The sequence below is a fragment of the Crocodylus siamensis genome, chromosome 2 (genome assembly GCF_052110815.1).
Source record: "Crocodylus siamensis isolate JL-2025a chromosome 2, ASM5211081v1, whole genome shotgun sequence".
Classification (NCBI taxonomy): Eukaryota; Metazoa; Chordata; order Crocodylia; family Crocodylidae; genus Crocodylus; species Crocodylus siamensis.
This window is the reverse complement of record NC_143396.1, coordinates 226,160,287-226,185,829: the sequence shown is the minus strand read 5'-3', so window position 1 is coordinate 226,185,829 and position 25,543 is coordinate 226,160,287. Positions and strand designations below refer to the sequence as shown.

Here is a 25,543-nt window from a genome sequence, read left to right as displayed (position 1 = left end):
TGCTGCTTGGGTGAGCTCTGCAAGCACCCCCTGTCCCCATTCCCTCTCCCCACCCTTGGTTGGCTTCCAGTGGTAGCATTAGATTTATGACCCAGATACTTTGTTCTGGGCAAACCAAAACTCTCAGACTGACCACAACCTCTCCATTCGATAATAGGCAAATTTTATTGATACACAGTGATAGCAGATAAGAATAATGCAAACAATTCTATGTCTACCAGTCCTAGAGCTGTCAGAGATTCAGGGTACATCTGGCCAGTAAGTGAGCTTCACCCTGAGGTTCTTTCTTGAATGTCAGATATCAACAGCCTGGAGGTTGAAGGCTGAGGCACCCTCCCCCTGTCCCCTACATGTGGTGGGTGAGACGGGCTGGTGGTATGCCCTCTGAGCTATTATTCTACATCTCTATATACACTACTCAAAATAACATGAATCAGGACAAAAACTATTTTTTAAATAAAATTTAAATATGGTAGGTGTTTGCTTTTTAGTAGATGATGCTTTTTTTTAATCTATAATGTGTTTAAATGATACCTTCTGAAAGATTTTGTGTGTGCAGCCCTTGACAGCTCACCATACTCGGCCCATCAGCCAAAATAATTGCCAACCCCTGAGCTAGTCTCTAGTAACTTTGGAATAGGAGAGGTACAAATCACATGTCTCCTGCCCCCACAGTCTCTGTACCAAGGCAGTCTTGCATCCAGCATATTAACTGCACAAGTACTGCTTGACTTCTGTTCTATCAATTTCCCCCCCTTTAAACAGCCTGAAAATATTTTGAAAGGACTGAAAATAATGTATTTGTGGTTTCTTTTTTTATTTCTTCAGTGGATCAGATCAAGAAGGAGCCAGAACCAGCCCCTGAAGCCATAAAGACAGAGGAGAAAGAGACTGCAAAGAATACCCAGCAGAGTGCTGGCACCAAAGGGCCCCCGGAGAAACGGATGAGACTCCAGTGAAGGGAGAGCCAGTTCCTTCCTAGGGGATTCAATACATGGGGAAGAATTTGCAAGAGGCTCTTGCTGCCCTTTGTTTGTGTTGGAACATTTTGGCAAAGACCATGAACTTTCAGGGTTTAAAGCCACTTATAAAAGTTTATCTCTGTAGAAACCTATCATTAAAGCTGTTGATAGCAGGGCTTGAGCTATCCCAGGAGACAATCCGTTTCCACCTTCTTTCCATTTTGGATTTTACCTTCTGTGACTGAATTTCATAGTAGGTGTGTTTTGCAACTTCTTTATGATCTGACTTCTTTGTGCGTTCCCTTCTAGCTCCTTTTTCTATGTAAGAAAAGAGGAACTCTTATTTTAAAAAAAACTGAGTTTTTGGCAAGCCCGCCTTTGACTATTGTACCAGGAAGTACCAATGATTTTCGTGCCCCTTCAATTCAGAGAATTTCAGCAGGATCACCAGTGCGTAACAAAAACTTGGTTGATTCATTCTAAGCTATGCAGAGTTGCTTTAAAATTGTCAGTTAAAGTGTCAATAACAGTAAGAGAACAAGACTCATGCAGAGTGGTTCAGAAGGGATGGGCTATAACGGGTGGCATGAGAGAATGATGTTTCAGTCACTACCTATAGCAAATCCTGTAAAGTAATACAAGCGCCCCTGATCTCCCTGCCCCCTGGAAGAACACTGGTAAGATTGCATAGCCAAACACTCTGTGGTTAGGAAATGCCACCATTAAGAATGCCTACTGAACTTTAATTTGGCCCCTCGAATGTCCCCATGATGATAGTCTTTAATTATATCATCACTTAACGTTTTTTTCTGTCAGTGTCTCATCTCTTGCAGTACGTACAATGAACAGCTCTCAATTCATGAGCACCAGTTGAATGTTTTGCTTCTTTCCTGATAGCTCCATGTGCAGTCCCATGTATTATTTGCTGTAAACTATCCCAACCCAACAGAATTTCTTATTTTTCTCATGAGTTTTCCTGTCACACTTTTTACTGTAGTATCTAAGTATATTATAGTATCTAGGTATATTTACATACCACCCCTATGAGATGACAGGGTGTAGGACCCATTTTGAGAAGGTGAATGCAAGGCACAGAGATTAAGGTTAAAGTAATTAATTAATTCTGAATATCTAACCTGAGACGTCTAGGACTTGTCTCTGTACCCGCCCCCCGAATGCACAGTATTCTGTAGCATTTTGTCTGTTTGCAGCACAATACCCCCTTGCCTTTAGCTCTGAGTGCTCAACACTTCTGCAGATCGGATCATAGGGCCTCAAGTCAGGCACCACAGAACAAGGAGCAAGTGATCAGTGGCTGTCCATGGAAGTTTGGTTTCAGTGAGTTGTCCAGCACAGCATAGCCATTCTGGTAGAGACAGGGATCCAGTCCAGTTCTTCAGGAGAGCATTCATTTGTCTTAACCAGAACACCATGCTTTCTCTTGTATTGCGCTGCCTCATTCCATTTTCCAACTTCTGTGACAAATGAGACGGGCCCTACAGTTTCCTGTGACTGTACTGTCCCTATTCATCCCTACAGCAGGTCCATGCTCTGCACTGGAAGAAGCAGTTTCCCTGTAATTACAGCCACATCTTTGTGCATATGCACAAGGGAACAGAATTTGGATTGCACTGGTGAAGCTGAGCTCTGGCATTTTCAGTTTTTTCCTTGTTTGCTTTTGCAGCCTTTAATGTGCTTGCCATGTCTTGCTTTTTGGAACTTTCTAGATTATCAAAAAGCAGACTGAAAAAACAGACGTGCTGCAGTGTGGCATCATCATAAATCTACAGTTACTGGAAGGCTTTGGCAACGTGTAGGGGGTGCATGCGCACCTGCTAAGCGTGATGGTACACCCCCTGGGAAAAGGCACTGCTGACACTGCCAGTGGCACCTGCAGGCGATCGCCGCTTGCCACCGTCCTTCCTCCCTCGCCACCAACACTGCTGGTGACGTCTATAGGTGGTCCGCGATCACCGCCGGCTGCTGCGGCCACTGCCGGCTGCATCTGCAGGTGGTCACTGACTGCTGGTCATTGCTTGCCAGCACTTCCCTCCTCTCCCCCCGACCCCCACCACCAACGGCGCTGTGGCTGCCTGTGGGAGCTTATTGCCACCGACAGCACTGCTGCCACCTGTGGGAGCTTGCCGTGCCCCTCCCCAGCGTCCAGGGGCACACGGCATTCATGTTGGAAGGAACTCTGCAGGATGCAGTAGTAGAGTACTTGATAGCACTAGTGCCCCTTTTATATGGGCAAGCTTTCGGAGCATGGTTGAACTATGTTTTGTTGGCAAGTACTTGTGAAACCAATGACACGGAGAGTGAGGCTTTGCAGGGGCTGCTCCAGGGCTAGTCACAAACCTTCCTGTTCCCACTCAGCTTAGCTGTTTCTGTGTGTTCTCATCCTTTCCCTGCTTACAGTGCCATTTTTCTCACCAGTGCCATTTTCCTCACCTCCCTCATCTGGACTGTCTTGCTCAACAAGGCCAGTCCCTGCCCCCGCTCCTTTCTCATGTAGTCTCTTCCTGGAGTCCCTGAATTTAATTTGTTTTCAAGTTTTGCTCATTTTCTGCCTCTTCCTTCCCTACCTTGAAGAGCATTAGTTAATTTGAAGACATTATTATTATTATGCCTGCAGCCTACTGACAGACACAGTCAGTATAAAGTCAGAAAAAAGTCCTTTTTAATGCTGGTTTGGGATTTATTTGGTAGTGGAGCAATTTTCCTGCCTGTGTATGCAGTATAAATACATTTTTCACATTTTTGTTTTATTTACCTGTTTTAGTTCTGATGTATGGAGTAGAATTGCTCTTGGCAGCTATTGTATCCTGCTGTACAATGTAAATTTTTGTATTGCATCAATACAAACAAATGACACCCCCTATCAAGCCTTTTGTATTCACTGCCAAATGAAGAAGTGGTTAATATTTGATTTGAAAACAGTACTGTAACGGATATTGGTCCAGGAGAAGGCATCCAGTTATCTGTTTGGAGATAACACATTATAGTATTGGGGTGTTGCCCCATGAATGACTTCGTGGTACCTACAGCAATTTAAGTAAATTAGGATGAAGGCTGGTTTGGTGCTTTGAGCTACCATGGGCTTACTGGATGGGATGAGCAGCCCCTTAATGAATGAAGCAAAATTAACGAGATAAAAGACATGTTCCCTTGCTCCCAGCTTGAATGAATTTTGTCGCCATAAAATTTGCATGAGTTAATTAATTTGTGAATTCTTTGTGTATTGTAGGACAGATCTTTTTTTCCATGGGAGTGATTATTAGATGGAAATGTGTGTAAGGGAAGGGGTTGTCTTCCAATAGTTTTGGTGTTTAGGCAAGTGAGCCTTTACTTCCATCATTGCTGTTATTACTGTGGCACAAAAGTTTATCTGGTATGAACTATTTGATTCCTTGCTTTTTTGAAGGGGGAGTATATTCTCCCTATAATAGCTAGAGACTTGAGGATTTCTATTTCTCTACCTGCCCCCAACTTTACATCACTTCTCTCTCAAACAAGGTCTCGTGTCACAGTTATCATTGTTATATCAGGACTGCCCCCTGAAGCTCATCAGTCTTGCCTACAGATTTTTTGGAATGGCTCAATTTAATTATGGCAAAAGGGTAATACTGGCATATCTCCAGGTTTCGTACTAGAACCCATGCTTAATATATTACTGATTTGGCAAGGGGATGAAAAGTGTGATGTAGCAACATTTTGAAGAGGAAACACGGTTATTCAGGTTAGTGAGACAGAGAGGGGACTCTGAAGGACTTCAGAGACCTAAAAAAGTAAAATGAATGGTCAGCATGTCAGCAGATGAAGTTCAGTCTTGATAAAGGAAAGACATTTTGGAGGGGAAAACATTAACTCCTCATATACTAAGCAAAAGTTCTAGATTATCAACAAGGAATGGGACCTGGGCATCAAAGAAAAGTTAGAACACGTAAGGAATATGATGTACAATAGTTCATAAAAGCCAGAGGAGGCCAGACATTACATAAAGTGTCTGGCCTCCTGGAATATTGTATGCCATGCTGGTCAATGGCTTCAAAGGTATAACATGGAAGTAGAGAGGTTGCAGAAAGGAGTAATAAAGGTGATTGGTAGCATGGGAAAAGTCTCCGAGGAAAAAATTCAAAAAGGACTGGGATCATGTTTTGCCTTAGACAAATGAGCAAGGGGATTTGATGCACATTTACAAAGTAATATATGCTGTGGAGAAGGAACCTGCCTGTTCTGTAACACAAGAGTGTTTTTCATCGAAACTGAAAGGGGTTAAATTCAAAATCAATGCTTAAACCTCCTGCTCCAGGGCTTCAGCTGGTCTCTGAAACAGTGATTGGAATTAATCCTAATGGGCAGACTAATTTGCATCCACCCCTTTCAGGGTTTTTACACTTTCCTTTAAAACAACTGCGACTGACCACTGTTAGAACGAGGACACAGGATGAAATAGACTTCAGGTTTGATCTACGTGGCGATGATGGCATGATAAAATTTAATGACGAAAGACAGTAGGCACTAAATATTGCAGTATCCATGGTTCCTTTTATCCAAGGAGCAAAGCACCGGGGGAGGTGCTGGATAAAGGCTGGGTACTGTGGAAGAAATCAAACTTCGTGTTGTGGTTGAATCAAAACTGACAGAGCCAGCTTTTCTTTATTTAGGGCTATACTGTGATCACAGGGAGAATTCCACACAGCAAGAGGAATCACCCACTTGTCTGTTTCAAAGGATTTCTCGAACTCTAAGTTTACAAGCATATTTATACTTAAGACAGAGAAAGAGAAAAAAAATACGACCTTGGAGAAACAAAATAATGGTAAATCACACATAGACATACAGACAGTTTACTTAAAGAAAACATCTGTGCACAGGGTAATATATCAAGACAAAATAAGGCATGCAGGATTCCTTATCTCAGAACATGTAACTGAAATAAGCAGTATCAGCACTTCTGGTCTCTGTTTTTCTAGCCAAGCAGGCCAGAAGCCTGACCAAATCCACTACCACAGTACACAACCAGTAAAACACTGGTTCGGAGACTGCTTTTATCCTTGTGCTTGCTTCCTTCCAGCCACAGTGTTGCCATTCTGATTCTTTACTGACTAAGTAAGGCGCATGCAGTCTTCATGAAAGAGATGGCACAGGGTACTCTTAATTTTATGTCCATCATCCTACATTTGGTAGGATCCTCCCCACAGTACCCTACTGAAGCTTGATCTGCCTGGGCAGGGGGAGGAACTCGAGTAACAATCCAGCTTTGTAGCCACAAAAGGACCAGGTAATAGTTTTAATTCAGAAGTCTGGTAATACTGATGGGTATGTCGGTAAGAATGTTACGTGCCCTGGACCAAAAAAATGTTCCTTTTTATAAACCCTCACAAGGTTTAAAACAGATAAATACACTTATGGTTAAAAACCAATGGGAAACTATCATTATTGTGGCTACTGTGGCAGCAAGGGGTCCAGGAACAGCGAGAGGTCTGCCAGGGGCAGCGAAGCATCTGCTAGCTGTGGCAAAGGGTCTGGGGTCTGCCAGTGAAGGTGGGGGCAGAAGGGGCAGTATGGGCAGTGAGCTGAGCTCACCACTAATGGCTGTGGCCAGAGGGGCCAAAGGGCCCCAAATTCTGTGACAGGTCACAGTTTCTGGTGGCCTGCCAGTAACCTGTTGGGTCAGATAGAGCAGCTCCATGGGCCAGATTTAAGACTGTTGCTATATGGTGTTTATAAAGTGTTCACATCTGCTCTGGTCTGGAGTGCTTAAAGGGAAAGCTGCAGATTTCAGACTAGCTTTTTAGCTGTTTTCTTGGCAGCTAAGTCACTTGGGGTGTTAGGCCAGATGAAACAGAAATATAAAGTATACATTTAACTAAGAGCCCAGACGTTAATCTGCCTGAATATTCATGAAAGGAGGGGATTCAGCCCCAGAGACACTGCTGTGTTAGGCCCAAGGGTTTCTGATATGAAGATGAAAGAAAAAATGCTGCTTGCAATATACTTTACAGATTAGTGTAGGCTTAGTCTGTGTGATTTCTGCTTCCCCCATCACTTCTGGGAATTCTCTGGGATCTCTTATATCTTCTTTGTTGTTCCAAAAACACCTCACATCTTAGCAACCATTTATCGACAAGGAAAATTAGGAGCCCTGCCTCTACAAACAGCTGGTACCTTTTACTGTTTGCCAAAGCAGCTTGCTTGAAATCAGGTAAGAGCTGCTGCTATTTGTCTCTCCCCTCTGTAAATGCAACCCAAGCAGCAACTGGATATGCACTTATGCTACTAGCATTGGTCACTTCCAGAGAGTAAACAAGGCAAAATGTTTTTCTTCCTATTTCCAGGCATGAGGATTTCCCATGGCATTGTCAAAAAATATGAATGCCATCTTTTGGGAGCGGAGAGGGATAACAGTAGAAGTTTATGTTTATTATCCCAGCCAACTAAGACACAAAATGGATGGATAATTTTGGGAAGGCAGAATAAAAAGACAATCAGTTTTGGTATTAAGCAGTAATTCTTCCTTAGACAGATGAAGTCTGAACAAAACTTTGACATGACCTACTCCCTGTCTTCATGCATGTATATTAGGAACATATTCAACATATGTATACTTTGCTTTCTACCAACCTAAAATAAAAGGTTTTCACAGTATGGTATGGTGATAAAGCTGATCATGGGCTAAATGTCTATGCTTCAGATGGAAGCATTTCTAAACAGAGGTACACTAAAACTACCTTTCAGGTCAGCAACAGCTGCCATACCACAGTGTGCTAGATCAATGTATTTTATGGCTTTCTGAAACATTTTCTTAGTTCGTTTCTATAATAACACAGAAACCAATCCCAAGAACACCAATACTGGTATTCCCACACTATAGATCCTGTTGACCTTCCTAGGCAGAGGGGCTCAATACTCCCTCCGTGTCCTTTATCTTGGCAGTATGGAGGAGCCCAGCCATAATCACAGTGGCAGTGTCTTTCACTTGCATTTTTCTCTGTTACGGCACTTGGTGCCACTACAGTTGTAATGCAGAGCGTTATACACTAAACTCTGAAAACATTAAAAATATATTTTCAGTTACTCTATTACAAGTACAGGCTGTAAAGGTGTGCTAGCCTAGGATAGGCTCTAGGAAAGTTGTGGCACCCCCTAGGGGCCACCCATAATCCTGCCCGCACTCCTGGTGCCCTGTATAACCTCTTCTTTTTATCTCTCCTGCCAAGTCTTGATGTTCTTTTGATATCAATTGCCCCTTAGTCCTCGAGTGCTCTTACTGACTTCTTATGCTCTCTGGGCCCTCTGCCCACTAGCCAGGACTCTACAGGCCTCCGCAAGTATTTTTTGTCCTGTGGTGGATCTACTTTGAGTCAGGGGTTACCACGTGTGACGCTATTGGCCATAAATAAACCTTAGGGCTTTTAATTGTGGTCTCTAGCCTCCTTCACAACGACACCCATGCTTTGCAAGCGTCACTGACAATATTTGCCTTTCTTTGTAGGTCTCAGCCCTCTTGGCTTTAGCCCACTGTTATGCTGGCTCAAGCCTCCAGCCCTGGCCCGCTTGTTCTGGCTTGGCTTTCTCAATCTCAGCCTCTTGTCATTGGTCACACAAGGTGTAAGACTCCCACCCCTCTTGGCCTCATGCTGTCTGCGTTTTACTCTCTGGGCCCTCGTCCCATGCGGCGTCCCAACACTCTGGGGTCCCTGACCCTAGCAAGGATGCTTTCAATCAATGCCAGCCCCCCCAGGGTCTCTCACCCTGACAAGGCTGCTTTTTCTTTGCTACAGCCCCAGAGTCCCTAACCCCTATAGGGGTCTCTGATGGGTGCCCCTCAGGCTTCCCTGGGTGGCCTCCTTACCACCCCTACAGCCATGATCCAGTCCTCCAGTTTAAAACTAGAACAAATACAAGCAGCTGCTAAAAGACTAAAAGCTAAAAGACTCCAAGCCCTCCTCAGGGTCACCATACAGCTGCCAAAGCCATCTCACCACTCACTGGCGCTCAGCTTCTGGAAGCATCTGACCTGGCCTGCAGCTTCATCTTCTTTTTAGAAGGTCTGTTTAAAGCAGCTATTTTCAATCGGGGTGCTGCAGCTGTCTGGGGTGTTATGACATCCTTTGAGGAGTGCTACATTGCCTGGCCCCTCTGAAAGGAGGCAAGCACTAAATCCTCCAGACGCTGGGTGCCCTATGCCTGCCCCAGTATCTCAGTGGCACTTCGCACAGTCCTTCCCATCAGCTCTGGAAGTATGGGAGAAGCAAGGGAATGAGCAGTGTGGAAAAGCAGCCCCATGCTCTGAGCAGCTTTGTCTGCTGTGGGTGGGCAACATGGAACCACACTCTTTCTGTCCAGCTGCTTCTCCTGACCCTCCCACGCTCCCAGAGCCAGTGGGAGGAAGCGCGGGGAAGAGTGTCTCTGTCTCTGGAGCACTGGCATTCGAGTCCCCAGAGGAGCAGCTGCAGCAACAGGGACCGTGCTTACCCCTGAAACGTAGAAAGGAGGGTCAGGAAGGGGGCAGACCATGGAAGAAGCAAGGCATGGGAGGGTCCTGCCTCTGCCACCCTCACCTGGCACTGGCCTCTGCACCAGTGGCCACTGTTACCCCCTGCTGTTTCCTGCAGACAGCTGCCTTCTTGAGGGGTGTAGTGAACCACCCTCAAGCTTCCCAATCTGCCCTGCCTAGCAGCCCCTGCCCACCCGGAGTGCTATGCACCATCCCCTGCCATGATCTCAGGGGTGGCCTGCCCACCCTGCCACCCCATAGGAGTCTTTCAAGCATGTCACTGGGTGTAAGAAGGGATGTGCTGTAAGAAACAGAGGTTTTTAAATGAGGTGCCACTAAATTGCAGAAAGTTAGAGGAATGCCTTGAGCCTTAAAAGGTTGAAAACCAGGGGTTTAAAGTAACTGTGTAACTGCTACTGGCCTTTGGATTTAAGAAAGGAATTTTATCAGAATTACTGACTAGATCCATCAAATTCCAGCACGGGGAGATAATGCCTCCAGCTGGGAGCAGTTCTTCAGGGACCTATACCCAACTTTCTCAACCAAGGCTAGCACAAGGCTCCAGCTTCAGTTCCCTGGGCACCATTGCTAAGTGTACAATAATTATTGTATTTGTACAATAATTTCAACCCTTGTATAATGTACAATATATAATATTAAAAACCTTTAAAACATACAACATTTTTGAGGCCGTTCATTAGTGCAGCTTATACAAAACCCAAGTCACAGACTTTTAACTAACTCTTGGGTTTGCTGTTAACCATTTTTTTACAACTGCTAGCCTCAAATGAAGAAATACTTCAACTTTGATGACCTGGTTCTCACCCACTCACTGGAGTGTTACAGAGAGCAATATACAGTAAATAAAAAGAAGAAGTATTTGCATATTTATCTGCATACTACTTTTTCAGTGTAGGATAGTTTTTCAGAATATACAATAATTTGAGCTTCCAATACGATCATTTCATATTTAAGACCTGGCAACGCTGTTCCTGAGTCAGCTCTGTAAAGCTGAGGCAAGCTCCTGCCCTTCAGCCCTTGTTAGGTATAGCTGCCCCAGTTGCAACTAATCAAGTCCTGCTGACCCCCAACCTCTTCCCTCTAATTGTTTTTGGGTTTGCTTTTAAGGAGCTCTTCTTGTGCAGCCTTGTTGTGCAGCCTACTGGTCTGTAATCTCTGAGCAGCTCCTGGCCTAGTGATGTCTCTGCCTTTCCTGGTTTCTGACCCTGCCTTTGGCTTGTTCCAGGATTTTAGCTTTTGATTTCCCCTGCAGATCTGTTCCCTGTAGGGTGACCACCTGTCCCTAATTGAGCAGGACAGTCCTAGAATGGGATCAACAAGTCCCAGTCCCAGGCTGCATGACTTCAGGACAGCGTTTGTCCCAGATTTGCAGCATCGTGCAATCCGGGTTTTCCCCTGCAGGCGGGCAACATTCCAGTCTGCAAGGGGCTGCTTGGGGCTGCCAGGAGCAGGACACAGGTGGTGCTATGTGCATGTGCATGTCTGCATGTACCTGCATGTATGCACATGGTCGGGAGCCTGGAAAGCAGCTCCCTGCAGGTAAGTCTATCAGGGGGTAGGGGGAGCAGACTGAGGCCCCTATAGTGAGGAAGGAAGTGGTGCAGGGGTTGGGGCTGGGGGCGCTGCCCAGTCAGGACGATGCATGGGGCTCTGGGGCTGGGGCAGGGAGCAGGACAGCCACGGGTGGTTTGTCCAGGAGGCACAGGGCAGGCAGGGGCGTGTGGCCAGTGTGGGCTCCCAGGGGAAGAACAGCAGGGCAAAGAGCCCTGAGCCCACAGTGGGCAGCCCGCATCCACCCCTGCCCCTCTTGGCTCTGATCCAGCTGCGCTACTGGGCATGAACGCCACATGGCCCCAGGGGCTAGGCTGCCATTGATGGTGAGAGTGTGGCGGTGGCAAGTGGTGAGCTCCGGCAGGCAGCCGCAGCACTTTCGGCAGTGGGGGGGGCGGGGCAGTGGTGAGTGCCAACCGGTGGCCACCTGCAGATGCCACTGGTAACATCAGCTAGTGGGGGACCACCCACAGACACCACCAGCAGTGTCAGCAGTGAGCGGTGGGGGGAGGGGTGGCAAGTAGCAACCACCTGCAGGTGCCATTGGCAGTGCCTTTTTGCAGGGGGTGCATCCACGTGCACTCCCTATGCGTCACCAATGCTGCTGGGGGAGGTGGGGGACAGGGGATGGGGGGGAAGGCAGGCAGGAAGTCTCACCTTCCAATTTGGAAAAGGTGGTCACCACTGGTGGTGCGTGGGCCGTGGCTGCCTGTGGGAGCTCCCTGCTCGCCACTGCCACACTTCCACCACCAACAGTGCTGCCACTGCCTGCGGGAGCTTGCCGTGCCTTGCCAGCCTCCAGGGGCTCATAGCATTCATGGTGGTCACCCTAGTTCCCTGGCTCCTGATCCTGGTTTGGCTTGCTCTAGAACTTTGCCCCATGGATTATCCTTTGGACTTGGTACCTAGGCTTCTGATTCCTGGTTTCTGATCCTTGCTTGGCATTCAGCTCCTGACTTGCAGCTTCTGACCCCTACCCCTGCAATCCCAGTTCCACGCCTAGCTCTACCCACTAGGCCAGCCAGCTTGGTGGACTATGATAACCAACGGCTTAATATAACGGGATGCAGGGAACTTATTCACAGCCCAGTTTATAACTGATACATTTGCTGAATGTTTGGAAGCTTGTTAGTTCAGCTGAAATCAAATGACACTTCAGAAGAACAAGATCATTTAATATCTCTTTTTTAAAGGTTTTATAAGACCTCCAAATGTTTGGATGGGCCAGTATGTTTTCCTTTTCATAGGAGCAACTCTTGGCAAGGTTGCACAAATATACCAGAAGGCCAAATTTTGTTTCTGGGGTCTTACAATATTGGGACCCAAATCTACAAATTTTCCATGCTCAGAACTGCCACTGTTGATAGATGTCATATGTACCTCCACAGGGCTCATCTCACTTCACTGCTGAGCAGATCACCACCCATTAATTCATTTATCCTTGAAGAATCACTGTTTAGTAAAGAAACATTATTTTTGATCATATTCATTCCTTTTATTTCTGTCCATCAGTGACACTGAGGCTGAATTCAACTAACTTGATTTCTGTGGTTTACAGTTTATCAAGCACTTGACATAAACCACTTGACTTATATCTCTGGGGTCTATGTCAGGACCTAGTCCTGAACCCCAGAGACCATGTACCAGCTCAGCTGTCCACCAAGCCACAGGTCACGAAGGAAGGCAGACTGGCAAGCAAAGGTGTCCTCTTGGGAAAAGGCCTTCTGCCATTGTCTCAAGATTGGATTCCCCCACAAGGCTTCCTGTTTCCTGGGGAAACTGCCTGGATAACAAGATGCCTGTTATCGTTGCACTGCTCTTCTAGAGTCGGGGCACAAAGGCAAGAAAACAGCTGTGACCACCGGGTGCTGGCCCTGCTCAGCCTTCAACCTCCACCACTGCCTTGCATCTTGGGTTGGTGGAGCATGGTTCTTGCACACATCTTACCTGGCTTGCTCCCTGACTTTGCTCTGTTTAGTGTTTTGGCCCTGTCTTGGACTGATTCTAGCACTGACCCTGTCTACCTCTGTGACCTCGGCTAATAGATTGAGCAAACTGCCAATCAGAGCGCCTATGCCTTGGTATGTGACAGTGTGAGAGGGGAAGTGACTTGTCTAAGTTAAACATGAAGCTGGTAGGAGGGCTAGGAGTCTAATTTAGTATTTATGTGCTTCTCCAAAATGTGTAGCCTCAAGGCACCCCCTCCAGAGCCTTCTGAAATTTAGCTGAACCCACTGAAGAAACAGTGAGCCAGAATCTAGCTGGTGGCAGGTGACGGGGAGGGAGAGGAGGGGAGGGGAGAGGGGGCCCCAACCACTTCATTCCACTGTGCCCTGCTTTGTGCATTGTCCCCTGCCCTGTATGTCAAGGATCAAGGACTGTCCCTGTTGCTGCAGCTATTCCTGCAACTCACAGGGCAATGAACAGAGCCACATGCAACCTTCCCTCTCTCTGGTTCCAGGAGAATGGGGACAACCTAGGCTGAAAAAATGGCCTGGCTGCCCCTCACATCCACTTGCTCATGGCAGAACATGGCACTGTGAGCACTGGGGAGGCTGATGTGGTGGCTACCAGGCCATGGGGAGGAGGAGGAGTGATGTGGTGGCTACCAGGCCATGGGGAGCTGTGGGTGCAGCTCATCAGGGTATGCCGGGTGCCAGCCACCAGTTGGGAGGAGGAGTGATCCCTTACCTCCTGGCACAGTGGCCAGGTGCTATGGTACCTGGGGGACCTTGCAGTACCCTGTGGTGCTGCAGCACTGGATTTGAGACACCCTGGGCTAGAACTTGTGACAAGGCCAGGGCTCTCTTCTGAAAATGTCTTCCTCTGAAGATTAACAGCCAAAATCAAACAAGGTGCAATGAGTAGTATAACAAACAAAAAGGGTGTGTATTACAAAATTAGCTGTAGGCACATTTTGTAGGGATTAGTGGGAACTTTTCAGCCTTTTTCTCTGCTTGTTGTCAGCTAACAGCATACCATCAACCACATAGTAGAAAAAGCTGCTGAGACTCACTTCCATGCACTGATTGCTAGAGATATTGATAAATTTGGATTTCACTCAGAGTGGAACAAAGATGCCTCCCCCAACTCTATTGACTTCAGTGATGTTATAGAAACAAAATTGTAAAGATATAAAAGAATCATTCCAGAATGCTTATTTGCAAATGCATCTCTAAACAACTTTGAATAAGAAAGACAACGAAATCCTCCTCTTAATTTCCATGCTCTGTAGTTCCTCAGTCCTTCCTGCTGAGAACTTAAAGCTTGATTCCCAAAGATAAACCATTAAACTTGATATGGTTTGGGTTTTGTTTCTTCAGTGGATCAGATAAAGAAGCCAGAACAACCCCAAGTAGCCGTAAATAGTTGTGGCCCCGTACACCTACAGGTCCACCTTCTCTGTTATGTCCCATCACAATCCCAAAGGTCAGCCAAGAGCAGTATGTCACCTCCGCTTGCCAAAACTGTGCGGGAGGTCATTCTCAATAGTTGCTCCACGGATCTGGAATTCCCTTCCCCTTGAGGCCTGCCAGAGCCCAAACCTGGTTTCCTTTCAGCAGCATTGTAAACCCTCCTATTTGGATAGGCATTCAGCAAACAAAACTAGGCTGAGATATTGCTCAGTGAGTCTCTGTTTTATATTGACATTCTAGTTCCTTTTTTAAGGTTGGGGGGTTTTTTTGTTCTCTTGCTGCAGTCCTGTTTTTAAAAAAATGTTGTGTCCTCTTACTGTAATAAGCCCTGATCTGTGTTTGGAAAGGCAGTACATAATTCATATAAATCAATAATAAATAAAGCCTTACAAAAAAAGAGACTGCAAGGATCACTCAGCAGGGTGCTGGCACTAAAGAGGCCGAAGACTTTGCAAGAGGTGCTTGCCGCCCCTTGTTCGTATTAGAACGTTATGACAAAGACCATGAACTTTCAGGGTTGAAAGCTCATTTTAACAGCTTTATCTCTGTAGAAACCTGTTATTAAAACTGTTGATGGCAAGGCTTGAGCTGTCCCAGGGGAGGATTCTTTCCATCTTGAATTTGAGCTTCTGTAAGGGCAAGACATTAGGGCTGTGAAACGGCACCGTTCCGTTTCGCCTTGAGTTTTGAAGTTTGGATGGAACAGTGTTTTGTATCGAATTTCATTTTGATTCAAAACAGCTGTTCCATTTTGCTTTGTCGAGACAGTAAGACTGTTTTGACTCTGTTTCGATGTTTTGCTAGATTGGGCCAGGGGTGGGGAATCAGCCCACCTGGGCTGATTCCCCATCCCCTGTGCTAGATTGGGCCAGGGCCGGCGAGTAGGCCCAGCTGGACTGACTTCTCATACCCAGCGCTATGGTCAAAACATTTTGACTTTCGAAACATTTCGACTAGCCTTGTTTTGTTTCAAGACTGTTTCCACACCCTTTGTTTCATTTCCATTGTGCTGTTTTGACCTCAAAATGAGTCAAAACAGTGTCAAAATGAAACAGCCAGCGAAATTTCACACAGCCCTACAAGACATCTATAGATGCAGAGTGAATCAGGAGGCATAGGCAACAAGAGCTGGTGAGAAAACAAAAGTGTTGCCCAAACCAGGTGCTTTGATCACTGGCTATGGCAATTCATTTAAAACAAGACACACATATGCATGCACACGATTAAACGAACATTGTTAAGGTTGCAAGGCCAAGCATTTTGGAGTTGGGAATGCCCACATTAAGAATGCCTGCTTCCTTTGTGCATATGTATACAATCATACAAGAGAAAGGGCTGGAAAGGACCTCAGGAGGTCATCAACTCCATCCCTTTACTGCAAGAAGGACCAGACCAGGTAAGCATTTTAACCTGTTCTTAAAAAGGTCTAAGGATGGTGACGAGAGGTATGCAAAATGGGCCCTATTCAATTTAGATTCAGATTCAGCCTGAATAGGGGACAATGATTCGATTCGTTGATTCAGATCACTGTCCCTGATTCCATTTGGCCGGATCCGAATCTGAAGATACGATGCTGATTTGGAAAATCAAAGATTCAGCCATAGACACAGCTTTAAATGTTTTTTCTACATACCTCTAGGTACCAGGCATGGCTCATGAATGCTGCGATGGTGGGGCAGATGGAGCATCCCACAGGAGTGGGGGAGGGAGGGGGACTCCCCATGTGCTTGGTGGCGAACCTGGAAGTGGACTGGAAGTACTTCTGGTCCACTTCTGGGTCTGCCAGGGAGCACGCAGGGGGCCCCCTTGCACTCCCTGGGTCAGCAATTAGCCATGAGGGGGCCCTGGGTGCCCCCCCAGACCCAGGAAGCACCAGTTGCCAAGCCAGGGGGGTGCAGGGAGGCCCCCAGCGTGCTCTCCAGCAGACCCGGAAGTGGACTGGAAGTGCTTCTGGTCCACTTCCAGCTCTGCTGCTGAGCGTGTTGGGGAGCCCCCTGTGCTCCTATGGGATGCTCCATGCACCCCAGCATCGCAGCACTCATGAGCCGCTTGGTACCTTGAGGTACGTAGAAAAAGCATTTAAGCTGTGTCTGTGTCTGAATTGCTGAATCTTTCTAAATCAATTTGGAGAGATTAAAGGGTCCTCTGATTTGATTCAGATTTGGAGATTCGGCCACCAAATCCGGCCAGATCGAATCGCAGCCCTAATGGTGACTCCACAGGAGATGGAGATTCCTTTGAGAGGCCTGTTTCAATGCTTAACCTCCCTCACAGTGAGAAAGCTCTTCTAAATATTAACCTAAATCTCCTTTGCTTCAATGAAAGACTATTGTGCCTTATCCTGTCCCCTGCAGAGAGCGAACGGCCTATTGCCATCTCCTTTAGGACCATCCTTGAGAGAGAATCACATTCCCTCAGCCTCCCCTCCTCCCCAGGCTACATCATCCCAGTTCCTTCAGCCTTTCTCATTAGATCATGTTTCCAAGACCTCTAGGTTTTTTACTTATTAATTTTTGCTGTCTCCTGGGCTCTTTCTGATTTGCCAACATTTTTTTGACATGGAGGGCCCAAAATTTTGTAGCTTCTTAAGAGACAGGTAATGGTCTTGACTCACAGGTCCAGTAAAAGTGATGTTTGTTTTTTTAGTAGGACTGTGGCATGCATGCTAGAAAATGGTCCCTTTTCATGTGTGTTCACAAAATTTAAAATAGGCAAATACATTTATAGTAAAGACTAATAGAAAACTATCAGTTTCTTAGTCAGAACTTTCAGTATGCCAGAAGTCAGGTTCACTAGTCAAGTTTTTCATGAAAACTTCTCAAATCTTATTACTTGCCATCTAAATATCACATCTTTACCAATGAAATATGGAAAATTTTAATATGAGCTTTCTCAAGTGGCATTAAATGAGATAGTACTGTCAAAGAGCTGCATGGCATCTATTCACTAGTCAGTAATGTGGTGGCTTTCTTCATGAGACTATATACAGCGTATCTCTTCATGGTGCTTATAAATGGTTTATCAGTGTGAGGTGTAAGGACCAAAAACACATACCTTTGAAATGATGTTACAAATAGTGAACTCCATGAAACAAGAGAAATGAAGAAGTAGCCCCAGCTCTGGCTTTGTAAGGCATTTTCAGTTTCCACATATAGTGAGCTCAGGTCATAGAGAAGACCTGCTGCCTATGCACATCTACTCTGTTGATGGCAATAATGAGAATGATTCAAACACATTTCTAAGCATATCAATGGTAAACTTGCTGTTTCAGTCAGGTGTGTTGCCCCCTGTGAAGCTTAGCAGGATGTGCTCTCAAGAATGAGCTTTTACTTGATAAAAGGGTTTGTCTTATGATTATTCTTCAAGAATGAGCTACTCATGGGCTCTTCCCAGCCTCTCCCTGCCCTGGAAGAATTCCCAAAGCACATGTTAGTCTCCAGTGAAGTTGAAAGTGGGTTTGTTCCAACTGAAACCGTGTCCCATGGGCTGGATTTCTTCCTGTGCCTCCACCATCCGGGCAAAGTTCCTGTCAGATCTGTGGCAGAGGACAGGCCCACGTGCTCTGGGTTGGGGCGGGATTTGAGGGTGATTGTACATCCATGCTGACAGCCGTAACAAGCACATATCCTCTGCAGCACTGTCTTGCGGGGACATTGAAGCCCAGGCACAGAGTGGGACTGGGGCATGCCAGGGCGTGGAGGCATGGGAAGGTGGCACTCCAACTTGGGACAGAGGAGGAATGAGCTCAGGGCGATAGACTGCTTCTACCCAACTGTGTCCCCTGCTCGGCCCCACCCCCCAAATCCCACCCCACACCGCCTGGTGTGTCCCACTTAGGTTCAACGTCTGTGCTTCTAATGAAAATATTTCTACTTTCAGAGGCACCATACAAGTGCTGTCCCAGTCAGCTATAGTTGCCATACCACAGTGTGCTTGATCAATGTATTTTATCACCTTCTGAAACATTTTCTTAGTACCTTTCTACAACATACACAGAGGCAAATCACAAGAATACCAACAGTGCTCAAGACTGGTATTCCTATATTATAGCTCCTGGTGACCATCTCTCTAGATGGGGGTGGTCCAGTATCAATGCTCCCTCCATGTCCTTTATCTTGACAGGATGGAGGTGCCCAGCCATATTCACAGTGGCAGTGTCTTTTACTATTGCATATTCCCCTGTTATGGCACTGGGTGAGGTAACAGTCATAATGTAAAACAGACACGCTGGTGCAGCTCTTGTTGAAACAAATCTTGTCATTACCACTTGGTGTGCCATCTCTAACTCATCCAATATCAGCTATGTCTACCCCCATGTGGTAGCCTGTACCCCAGCACCACGTGGTATTAATGGGAGGTTGAACAATGGTATTATGATTCCTCAAAGCAGGTAGTATTTTTACATTCTCACACTGGACCCTACCACATAAGGCATCTCCAACCTTACATTTCTTATATTTTCTAACATTGTCTACACCACAATTGCCAAAACGGTTTCCCGTTCAACATTCAATTCACTAAAACAACTAGTGGGGCAACCCTGGTCTGTTTGCCAAAGATAGCCTTGCCCTGCCTATAATAGGTAAAGCAGTTCCCACAACAGCAGTAGGCACCATCCTGACAGAGCACCATCTTGCACACAGAGCACACATCCTTCGGGCACCACTGGGATGGATGTTCCATTGCAGTACTCGGGCAGGTCACACTCATTAATACGTTTTCGGCAGAGCCTTCCCAGCGGAAGGGTCTGACACTTGCTACAGCATTCACCAAAAGCACAGGCTGTGCTCACACTTAGCGTGCAGTTGGCTTCACAGCAAGGATCTCTGCTGCATTCCTGCATTGAGCCACAGTCACACTCTTCCCCTTTTTCCACCATCTTTTTCCGCCGCAGTACTTCAACATGTAGACCGCCTCAGGTGCTGGAGCTTGCCGCAAGCTGTAGGCACCCTTGCTTTTATGAGCAGGAGTTATAGCTGCAGTTGCTGAACACATCAGAGGTGGCAACGGGTGAGGTAACGATGCACACTTTTCTGTGTCACGTGCAGTACTGCTTGTCACGGGGCATGCCATGCTGGTGGCTGAGCTGGTGAGCGAAGACGGTGGCAAAGAGGACCAAGTTGGAGGTGCTGAAGGACTCAATGGCTGTGGTCCATCTCTTGCTGCACACTTGGGATGGGTAGGCCAAGCCAGTGGCTCTGCCAAAGCGCTTGTCTATGAAGAGGTGCACAGCATCATGGAGAAGTCACGGGCGCAGTTCCTGCCACCACCGTATGGTGAAGTTTGCAAGGGCTACAACCGTTTTTGGTGATGACGAAGAGGTTGCTGTGTGTCCGGATCTTCATCCCCACAGGCCACACCCGGACACTCAGAAGCCTATACAGCACATCCGCCATGTTCAGTACATCCAGCACCTCTGCCAACACCTGTGTCACATTGCAGTGGTGGCACATGAAGTGTCCATTGTCCACCACGATGGCCACCTTGGCATGGCGTGTGTCCATCCACCAGCCCTGCCTCTCCAGTGCACCCCACTGGAGCTGGTGGGTCAGAGGCACCTGGTGTTGCAGCTCATCCTCCATCAGGCCACAGAGCAGGCGTGGAGCATCTTCCTCCTTCTCCATCTTATACAGCAGGTGCTGGAAGGTGGTGGAGTCTGGCAGGGGCTCAAGGCTGTAGGTGCCCCTCTGAAGCCACAGCAGCCCCCATAGCTCCACCCCCCCAGCAAGTGCTGAGCGCCACCAGTGAAGTGGGACTGCCTTGCCTTGCACATACCCCTCACCATGCCACGTAGCCAGCACCTGCGGTATTACCACCTCAGATGGGCCCTGCCTGCCCATGCCCAATGCTGCCAGCAGCAGTGGTGCCCCATGGGCCACCCCCATGGTGCCTACCAGCTGTGCCATGGTCCCCTGCAATGGTTCTGGCCTTTGTGACTGCGCATGGAATGGGTGGGGGCAGATTCCAGATCCCCCCCCAACACCCAGTGGCAGGGGGCGTGGCCATGGCTCACCCTGATGTTGGCAGCTGGTGGTGCCAGGCTTGGAGTGGGCCCAACAACAGCCAGGCAGGGTGACACTGGGTCAGCCCTGGGGTGCTTGTTGCATTGTCATGAGTCTTCTCACATCCCAGTGCCCCCACACCAGTGTCTCCCAAGGTCTCAGAGCCCTTCAGCCAGGCCCCCACAGCCGCATGAGGCTAGGGACTAGTTTGGGGGTTTGGGCTTTGCCTCTGCCCCCCACTCCCCCAGCCAGGAACTGGGGACCATTGGTCTTGGCTGGGGAGCCTGAAAGGACAACACCCCCCACAGAGCTGCCTGGTAGCACCTGAAATAGGACTGAACAGCATGAGGCACCACAGCCACAAAAATGGGTTTAGACACCCCACATCTCAGCTACCCCAGACACCAGTTCCTTTACACCTTAAACTTTAAGGCTTAAAGGCTTCCCAGTACTCAATACCAGAAACATGAGTCATCCCAGCTATCCAACACGTCACAGTATTTAAACACCTTCGCTATGAATGACCCCATATGGGAAACACGTCATGCATCAAATACCCTCAACTTTGTCCTCTGAACTATTGAAACACTCAGGAGCTTTTGGGTACAGTCTGTGTCTGAAAGATCCTCCTTGCGGAGTGGCTACTTGTCCAGTCCCAGGGGGAGATGAGTTTCCACCCAGTGCTGGTTGAGCTGTGTTGCCAGCTGCCTCTCAGGGCCTCTGCCTGGAGTTGCAGCTGCCTCTGGGGTTGGTGCACGGAGGTTGTGCCACTTGGGATATGCTGCTGCTGCTCTGAAAGTGCTGCTCAGGGGTTTCCTCTTGCTCCCAGGACAGGCCCTGGACATTGCTGCCCCTTGGTGTTTGCTGTTGTGGCTCTGAAACCGCTGCTGGGGTCTGTGTCCCTGCTCAGAATGGCCGACGCTCAGGGTTGGAGCTGCTTGGGGACACTGTCGCTTTGCTGCTTGGGGTCATGCTGACCCGTGTGCTGTGGATTCTCTGAAAGCACTTCTGGGAGCTGTATTGCCTCTCAAGATCACCGGTTTGTGGGTGCCACTATTAGGGTTTGCCACAGCTGCTGGCAAAGCCACAGCCGCTTGGGGTCTGTGCCACCTTGCGGGATCACTGCTGCTTCCAAAAGCTCTGCTGGGGTCTCTGCTACTTTGGCACTTGGGGTCAGTGCTGGGTTTGCCCACTCTGGGCTTTCAGCTCGAGGTCTCACTAGCAGTACAGCTGCAGCTGTGAGGATTTTACAAGCCTCAGTGAGAATGGAGACTCTGGACTGGAGTCTGCCCGAGCCCTCTGGAGTCTGTGAGAGCCCTTTGGACAGAAAGAAAGGGAAAAAAACCTGCAGTCTCCCTGCCACCCCCCTGCTGGCCTGGGCCCAGGTCACAGTTAGTGCCAACCTCCCAGGGATCCCAGTACAACTGTCTCCTGCATCCTATGTGGGCTTCCCAAATAAAATTGCTAGGAAGGGAGGTCTTGTGACACAGAGATCCAGCCAGTGACACAGAGATTTGAACCCCCACTTAGCCCCTAACATTAATTTTTTGGGGGTACAAATTGTCACAGACAGGCCGTTAACCCTTTGACCCTCCATACCATATGAGGGTATGCAAATTTTAGAACACATGCAGTCAATCACATAATGGCCCCTAGGAATCAGCAGGCTACCATTATTTCATCACTGACCTGGGCTTTTGATAGGAACTCTCCCAGGCGAAGAACTGCCCTCCTGGGGCCGGTAGGACAGGAGTGAGCTTAGGGCTGCTTCCACCCACCCACATCTCCCACATGGTCCCACTGCAGGCTTCTCCTGGCCCCGCCTGCACCCTCCTCTCCCAGTGTCTCTCCCTCGGTCCTGCTCGACTTGCCCGTTCCAGTTGAACAGAGATCCACTGCTGCCTGGGTCTGCCCATGCTCTCCAGCTGGTGGTAGGCAGGCTATGGGGGTGGGACGTGATGTGCCACTGTGGTTGTTACTGGTGCCACTGGTGCTGGTGGCTCTGGGTGCAGGGAGCAGCTTGTTGGGGGGTGCGGCCGGGCTGGGCCAGGCGGGCACCCCTCGCTATGAGGTGGTGATACCCCGGCAGCTGGCCCCACGGCGTGGCAAGAAGCTCCGTGAGATCTCATACATGCTGCAGCTACAGGGACGGGGCCGTGTGCTACGGCTGCAGCAGAAGGATGCCTTTGTGCCACAGCACTTCACCCTCTTCACCTATAGTGCTGGCGGTGTCCTACAGGCAGAGCAGCCCTTCCTGCAGAATGACTGCTTCTACCAGGGATATGTGCAGGGCAGCCCCACATCCATGGTGGTGCTCAGCACATGCTCAGGGGGGCTGCGAGGGCTGCTGCAGCTGCTGGGCAGCACCTATGGCCTTGAGCCTGTGCCAGGCTCCACCACCTTCCAGCACCTTCTGTATTGGTTGGAGGAGGGGATGAGTGTCCCTGGCATGCGCTGCGGCTTGACCAAGGAGGAGTTACAGCACCAGGAAGCACTGATCCCCGGCTTCAATGTCAGCTCCACAGTCAGGCAGGCAGCCAGGGAGGACTGGTGGACCCACACCCGCTATGCAAAGGTGGCCATCGTGGTGGATCACGAGCGATTTGTCCACTCCAACCACAACGAAACAAAGGTCATCAGGGAAGTGCTAGACATCGTCAACATGGCTGATTCACTGTATGCCCCCCTTGGTGTGAGAGTGCAGCCACTTGGGCTGGAGATCTGGACACAAAACAATCTGATAACAATTAGTGACTATATGAATGCTACACTTGATAATTTTAATAAATGGAGAAGACATGTGCTTAGGCAACGTCTCCCACATGATGCTGGTCACCTGTTTGTGCATAAGAATTTTGGATTTACGCTTGGACTAGCCTATCTTTCCCAAGTATGTGTTAATTATTGGGCATCAGGTGTTGAATCATTCACTACTTCTAACTTGTTCTCATTTACTCTAACTTTTGCTCATGAGCTGGGCCATAACCTTGGCATGCCGCATGATAAACAATACTGCACTTGTAACAGAAGCAGGTGCATCATGTATGAGTACCATGTCATCACAAATGCATTCAGCAACTGCAGTTATAATGCCTATTACAACCTAATGATGACACGTGCATACTGTCTGCAGGAAGCTGCAGCACCCGAGGCAGTCTATACTCTCAATTACTGTGGCAACAAGGTGGTGGAGACAGGAGAGGAATGTGACTGTGGCTCAGACCTGGCATGTGGCAGAGATCCTTGCTGTGAACCCAATTGCACATTGAGTGCGAGTGCAGCCTGTGCTTTTGGAGGTTGCTGCCAAGACTGTCAGATTCTTCTGGCAGGAACAGTATGCCGAGAACGTACTGATGAGTGTGATCTGCCTGAGTACTGCAATGGAACTTCTCAGTGGTGCCCGAAAAATGTGTATGTGCAAGATGGTGCTCCATGCCAGCATGGTGCCTACTGTTATCATGGAAACTGCTCTACTCATGATAAACTGTGCAAATCTATCTTTGGCAGTGAAGCAAGTGTTGCCGAACAAGGTTGCTTCAATGAACTGAATGCTCGAGGTGACCGGTTTGGCAACTGTGGTATGATTGGAGCTAATACATATATGAAATGTAGAGTTGAGGACACCTTATGCGGTAGGATCCAGTGTGAAAACGTGAGAAATCTACCTTCTTTGGAGAATCATAATACTATTGTTCAAACTCCCATTGATGGTAAACAGTGCTGGGGTATGGACTATCACTGGGGGATGGAGATACCTGATACTGGATCAGTTAGAGATGGCACGCCATGTGATAAGGACAAGATCTGTTTCAATAGGAGGTGCATCAGAGTGTCTGTTCTGCATTATGACTGTAACCTCACCCGGTGCCATAACAGAGGAATATGCAACAGTGAAAGACACTGCCACTGTGAATATGGCTGGGCTCCTCCATACTGTCAAAATAAAGGACTTGGAGGGAGCATTGATAGTGGACCCCCTCCAGCTATGGAAGTGACTACCAGGAACTTTGTTGTGGGAATAGCAGTAATGGGCACTATTGGTGTTCTTGTGATCGGCCTTGGTGTATATTACAGAAATGCCCTATCAGAATACTGCAGAAGGTTATTAGCCGGAATCCACCCAAAAAAGTAAGCTGTTGCTTCAGGGAATCAAAAGGAAATCCCCAGTAGCTAACTAAGACAACAGCTGCTAATATGCCAAAACCCAACATAGAGCATGTGAGGGGAAAGTGGGATTTTATGTAACATTAAATATAGGATATTACACACTGAACCCTGAAAACATGAAAGCATATGTTTTCAGTTATTTAATGACAATAAATGCACGCTATAAATGTATAGTCTTTTTTTTTTATTGAATCTTTATGGATTGGGCCCTGCAACAAAGGCAGTTAGGCTAATCCTATACACCTCAGTGTAGCCTCTTCCATTTACTACTTCCTCCAGATGTTAAATCCCTGAGTGCCCTGTGAGGTAGGAAAGAAATCCTATTTTGCAGATAGATAAAGAGATCTGTAGAGATGAAATAATTTGAACACAGCTACTCTCTCAGCTAAGATGATGTTCTGAAATACCATACAAAAAATAAAATATTAAGGAAGAAAAAAATAACTATTTCACTTCAGGAACTCAGTCAAATGTAGGAGGACAACTGGCGTTCCAGTAAGAGTGGATAGTTCTGCTTCCTAAGGTGGGGAGACCGTGACTTCTGCCAGGAGCAGCTTTTCAAAGGGAGATGCCAATGACTGTCAGACAGGAGAAGGGTTTTGGTGGGATGAGAGAAAATCACTCCCAACCCAATTCATAACAGATGTCTTTGTCGATGTTTTGAAGCTTGTTAGAAGCTTAGCTAATATTAACTCGACCTTTCACAAGAATGAGGGTTTTTTTCTGGAAATTTTGGAGACCTTCAATATTTGTTCGGCCATTGGTTGGAGTAACTCTCACTGAGGTTGCACAAATGTGACAGAGGGCAAAAATTTGGAGCAAAATCCTCACTTTATAGGATATTGTAGTACTGAGACCCGAAATTACAAATTCTTCATACTCAGAACTGCCACTGTGCTTGATAGATGTGTATATTTTACT

General features: G+C 47.5%; 2 protein-coding genes and 1 pseudogene across 2 annotated transcripts in view; 2 read left to right on the top strand and 1 right to left on the bottom strand.

Annotated features, from left to right (window-relative positions):
• MED6 (mediator complex subunit 6) overlaps positions 1–3,843 on the top strand; it is a 28,659-nt gene extending 24,816 nt beyond the window's left edge. Inside the window, exon 8 of the mRNA XM_090033253.1 lies at positions 829–3,843. Coding sequence (XP_089889379.1) covers positions 829–959 — 131 coding nt within the window. The 3' untranslated portion in view covers positions 960–3,843. The remainder of the gene's footprint in view (positions 1–828) is intronic.
• Positions 1,096–22,248, bottom strand: LOC149871797 (disintegrin and metalloproteinase domain-containing protein 20-like; annotated as a pseudogene).
• Positions 22,249–22,397: 149 nt separating this feature from the next.
• LOC149871796 (disintegrin and metalloproteinase domain-containing protein 20-like) lies at positions 22,398–24,587 on the top strand. The gene has a single exon (XM_090034638.1). It carries the CDS (start codon positions 22,398–22,400, stop codon positions 24,585–24,587), a length of 2,190 nt encoding a protein of 729 aa, XP_089890764.1.
• The last annotated feature ends 956 nt before the right edge of the window (positions 24,588–25,543 follow it).

What these genes read in the sequence shown, in the direction of transcription:
- LOC149871796 (XM_090034638.1), top strand. Translation starts at nt 22,398, where the DNA reads ATGGGGGTGGGACGTGATGTGCCACTGTGGTTGTTACTGGTGCCACTG.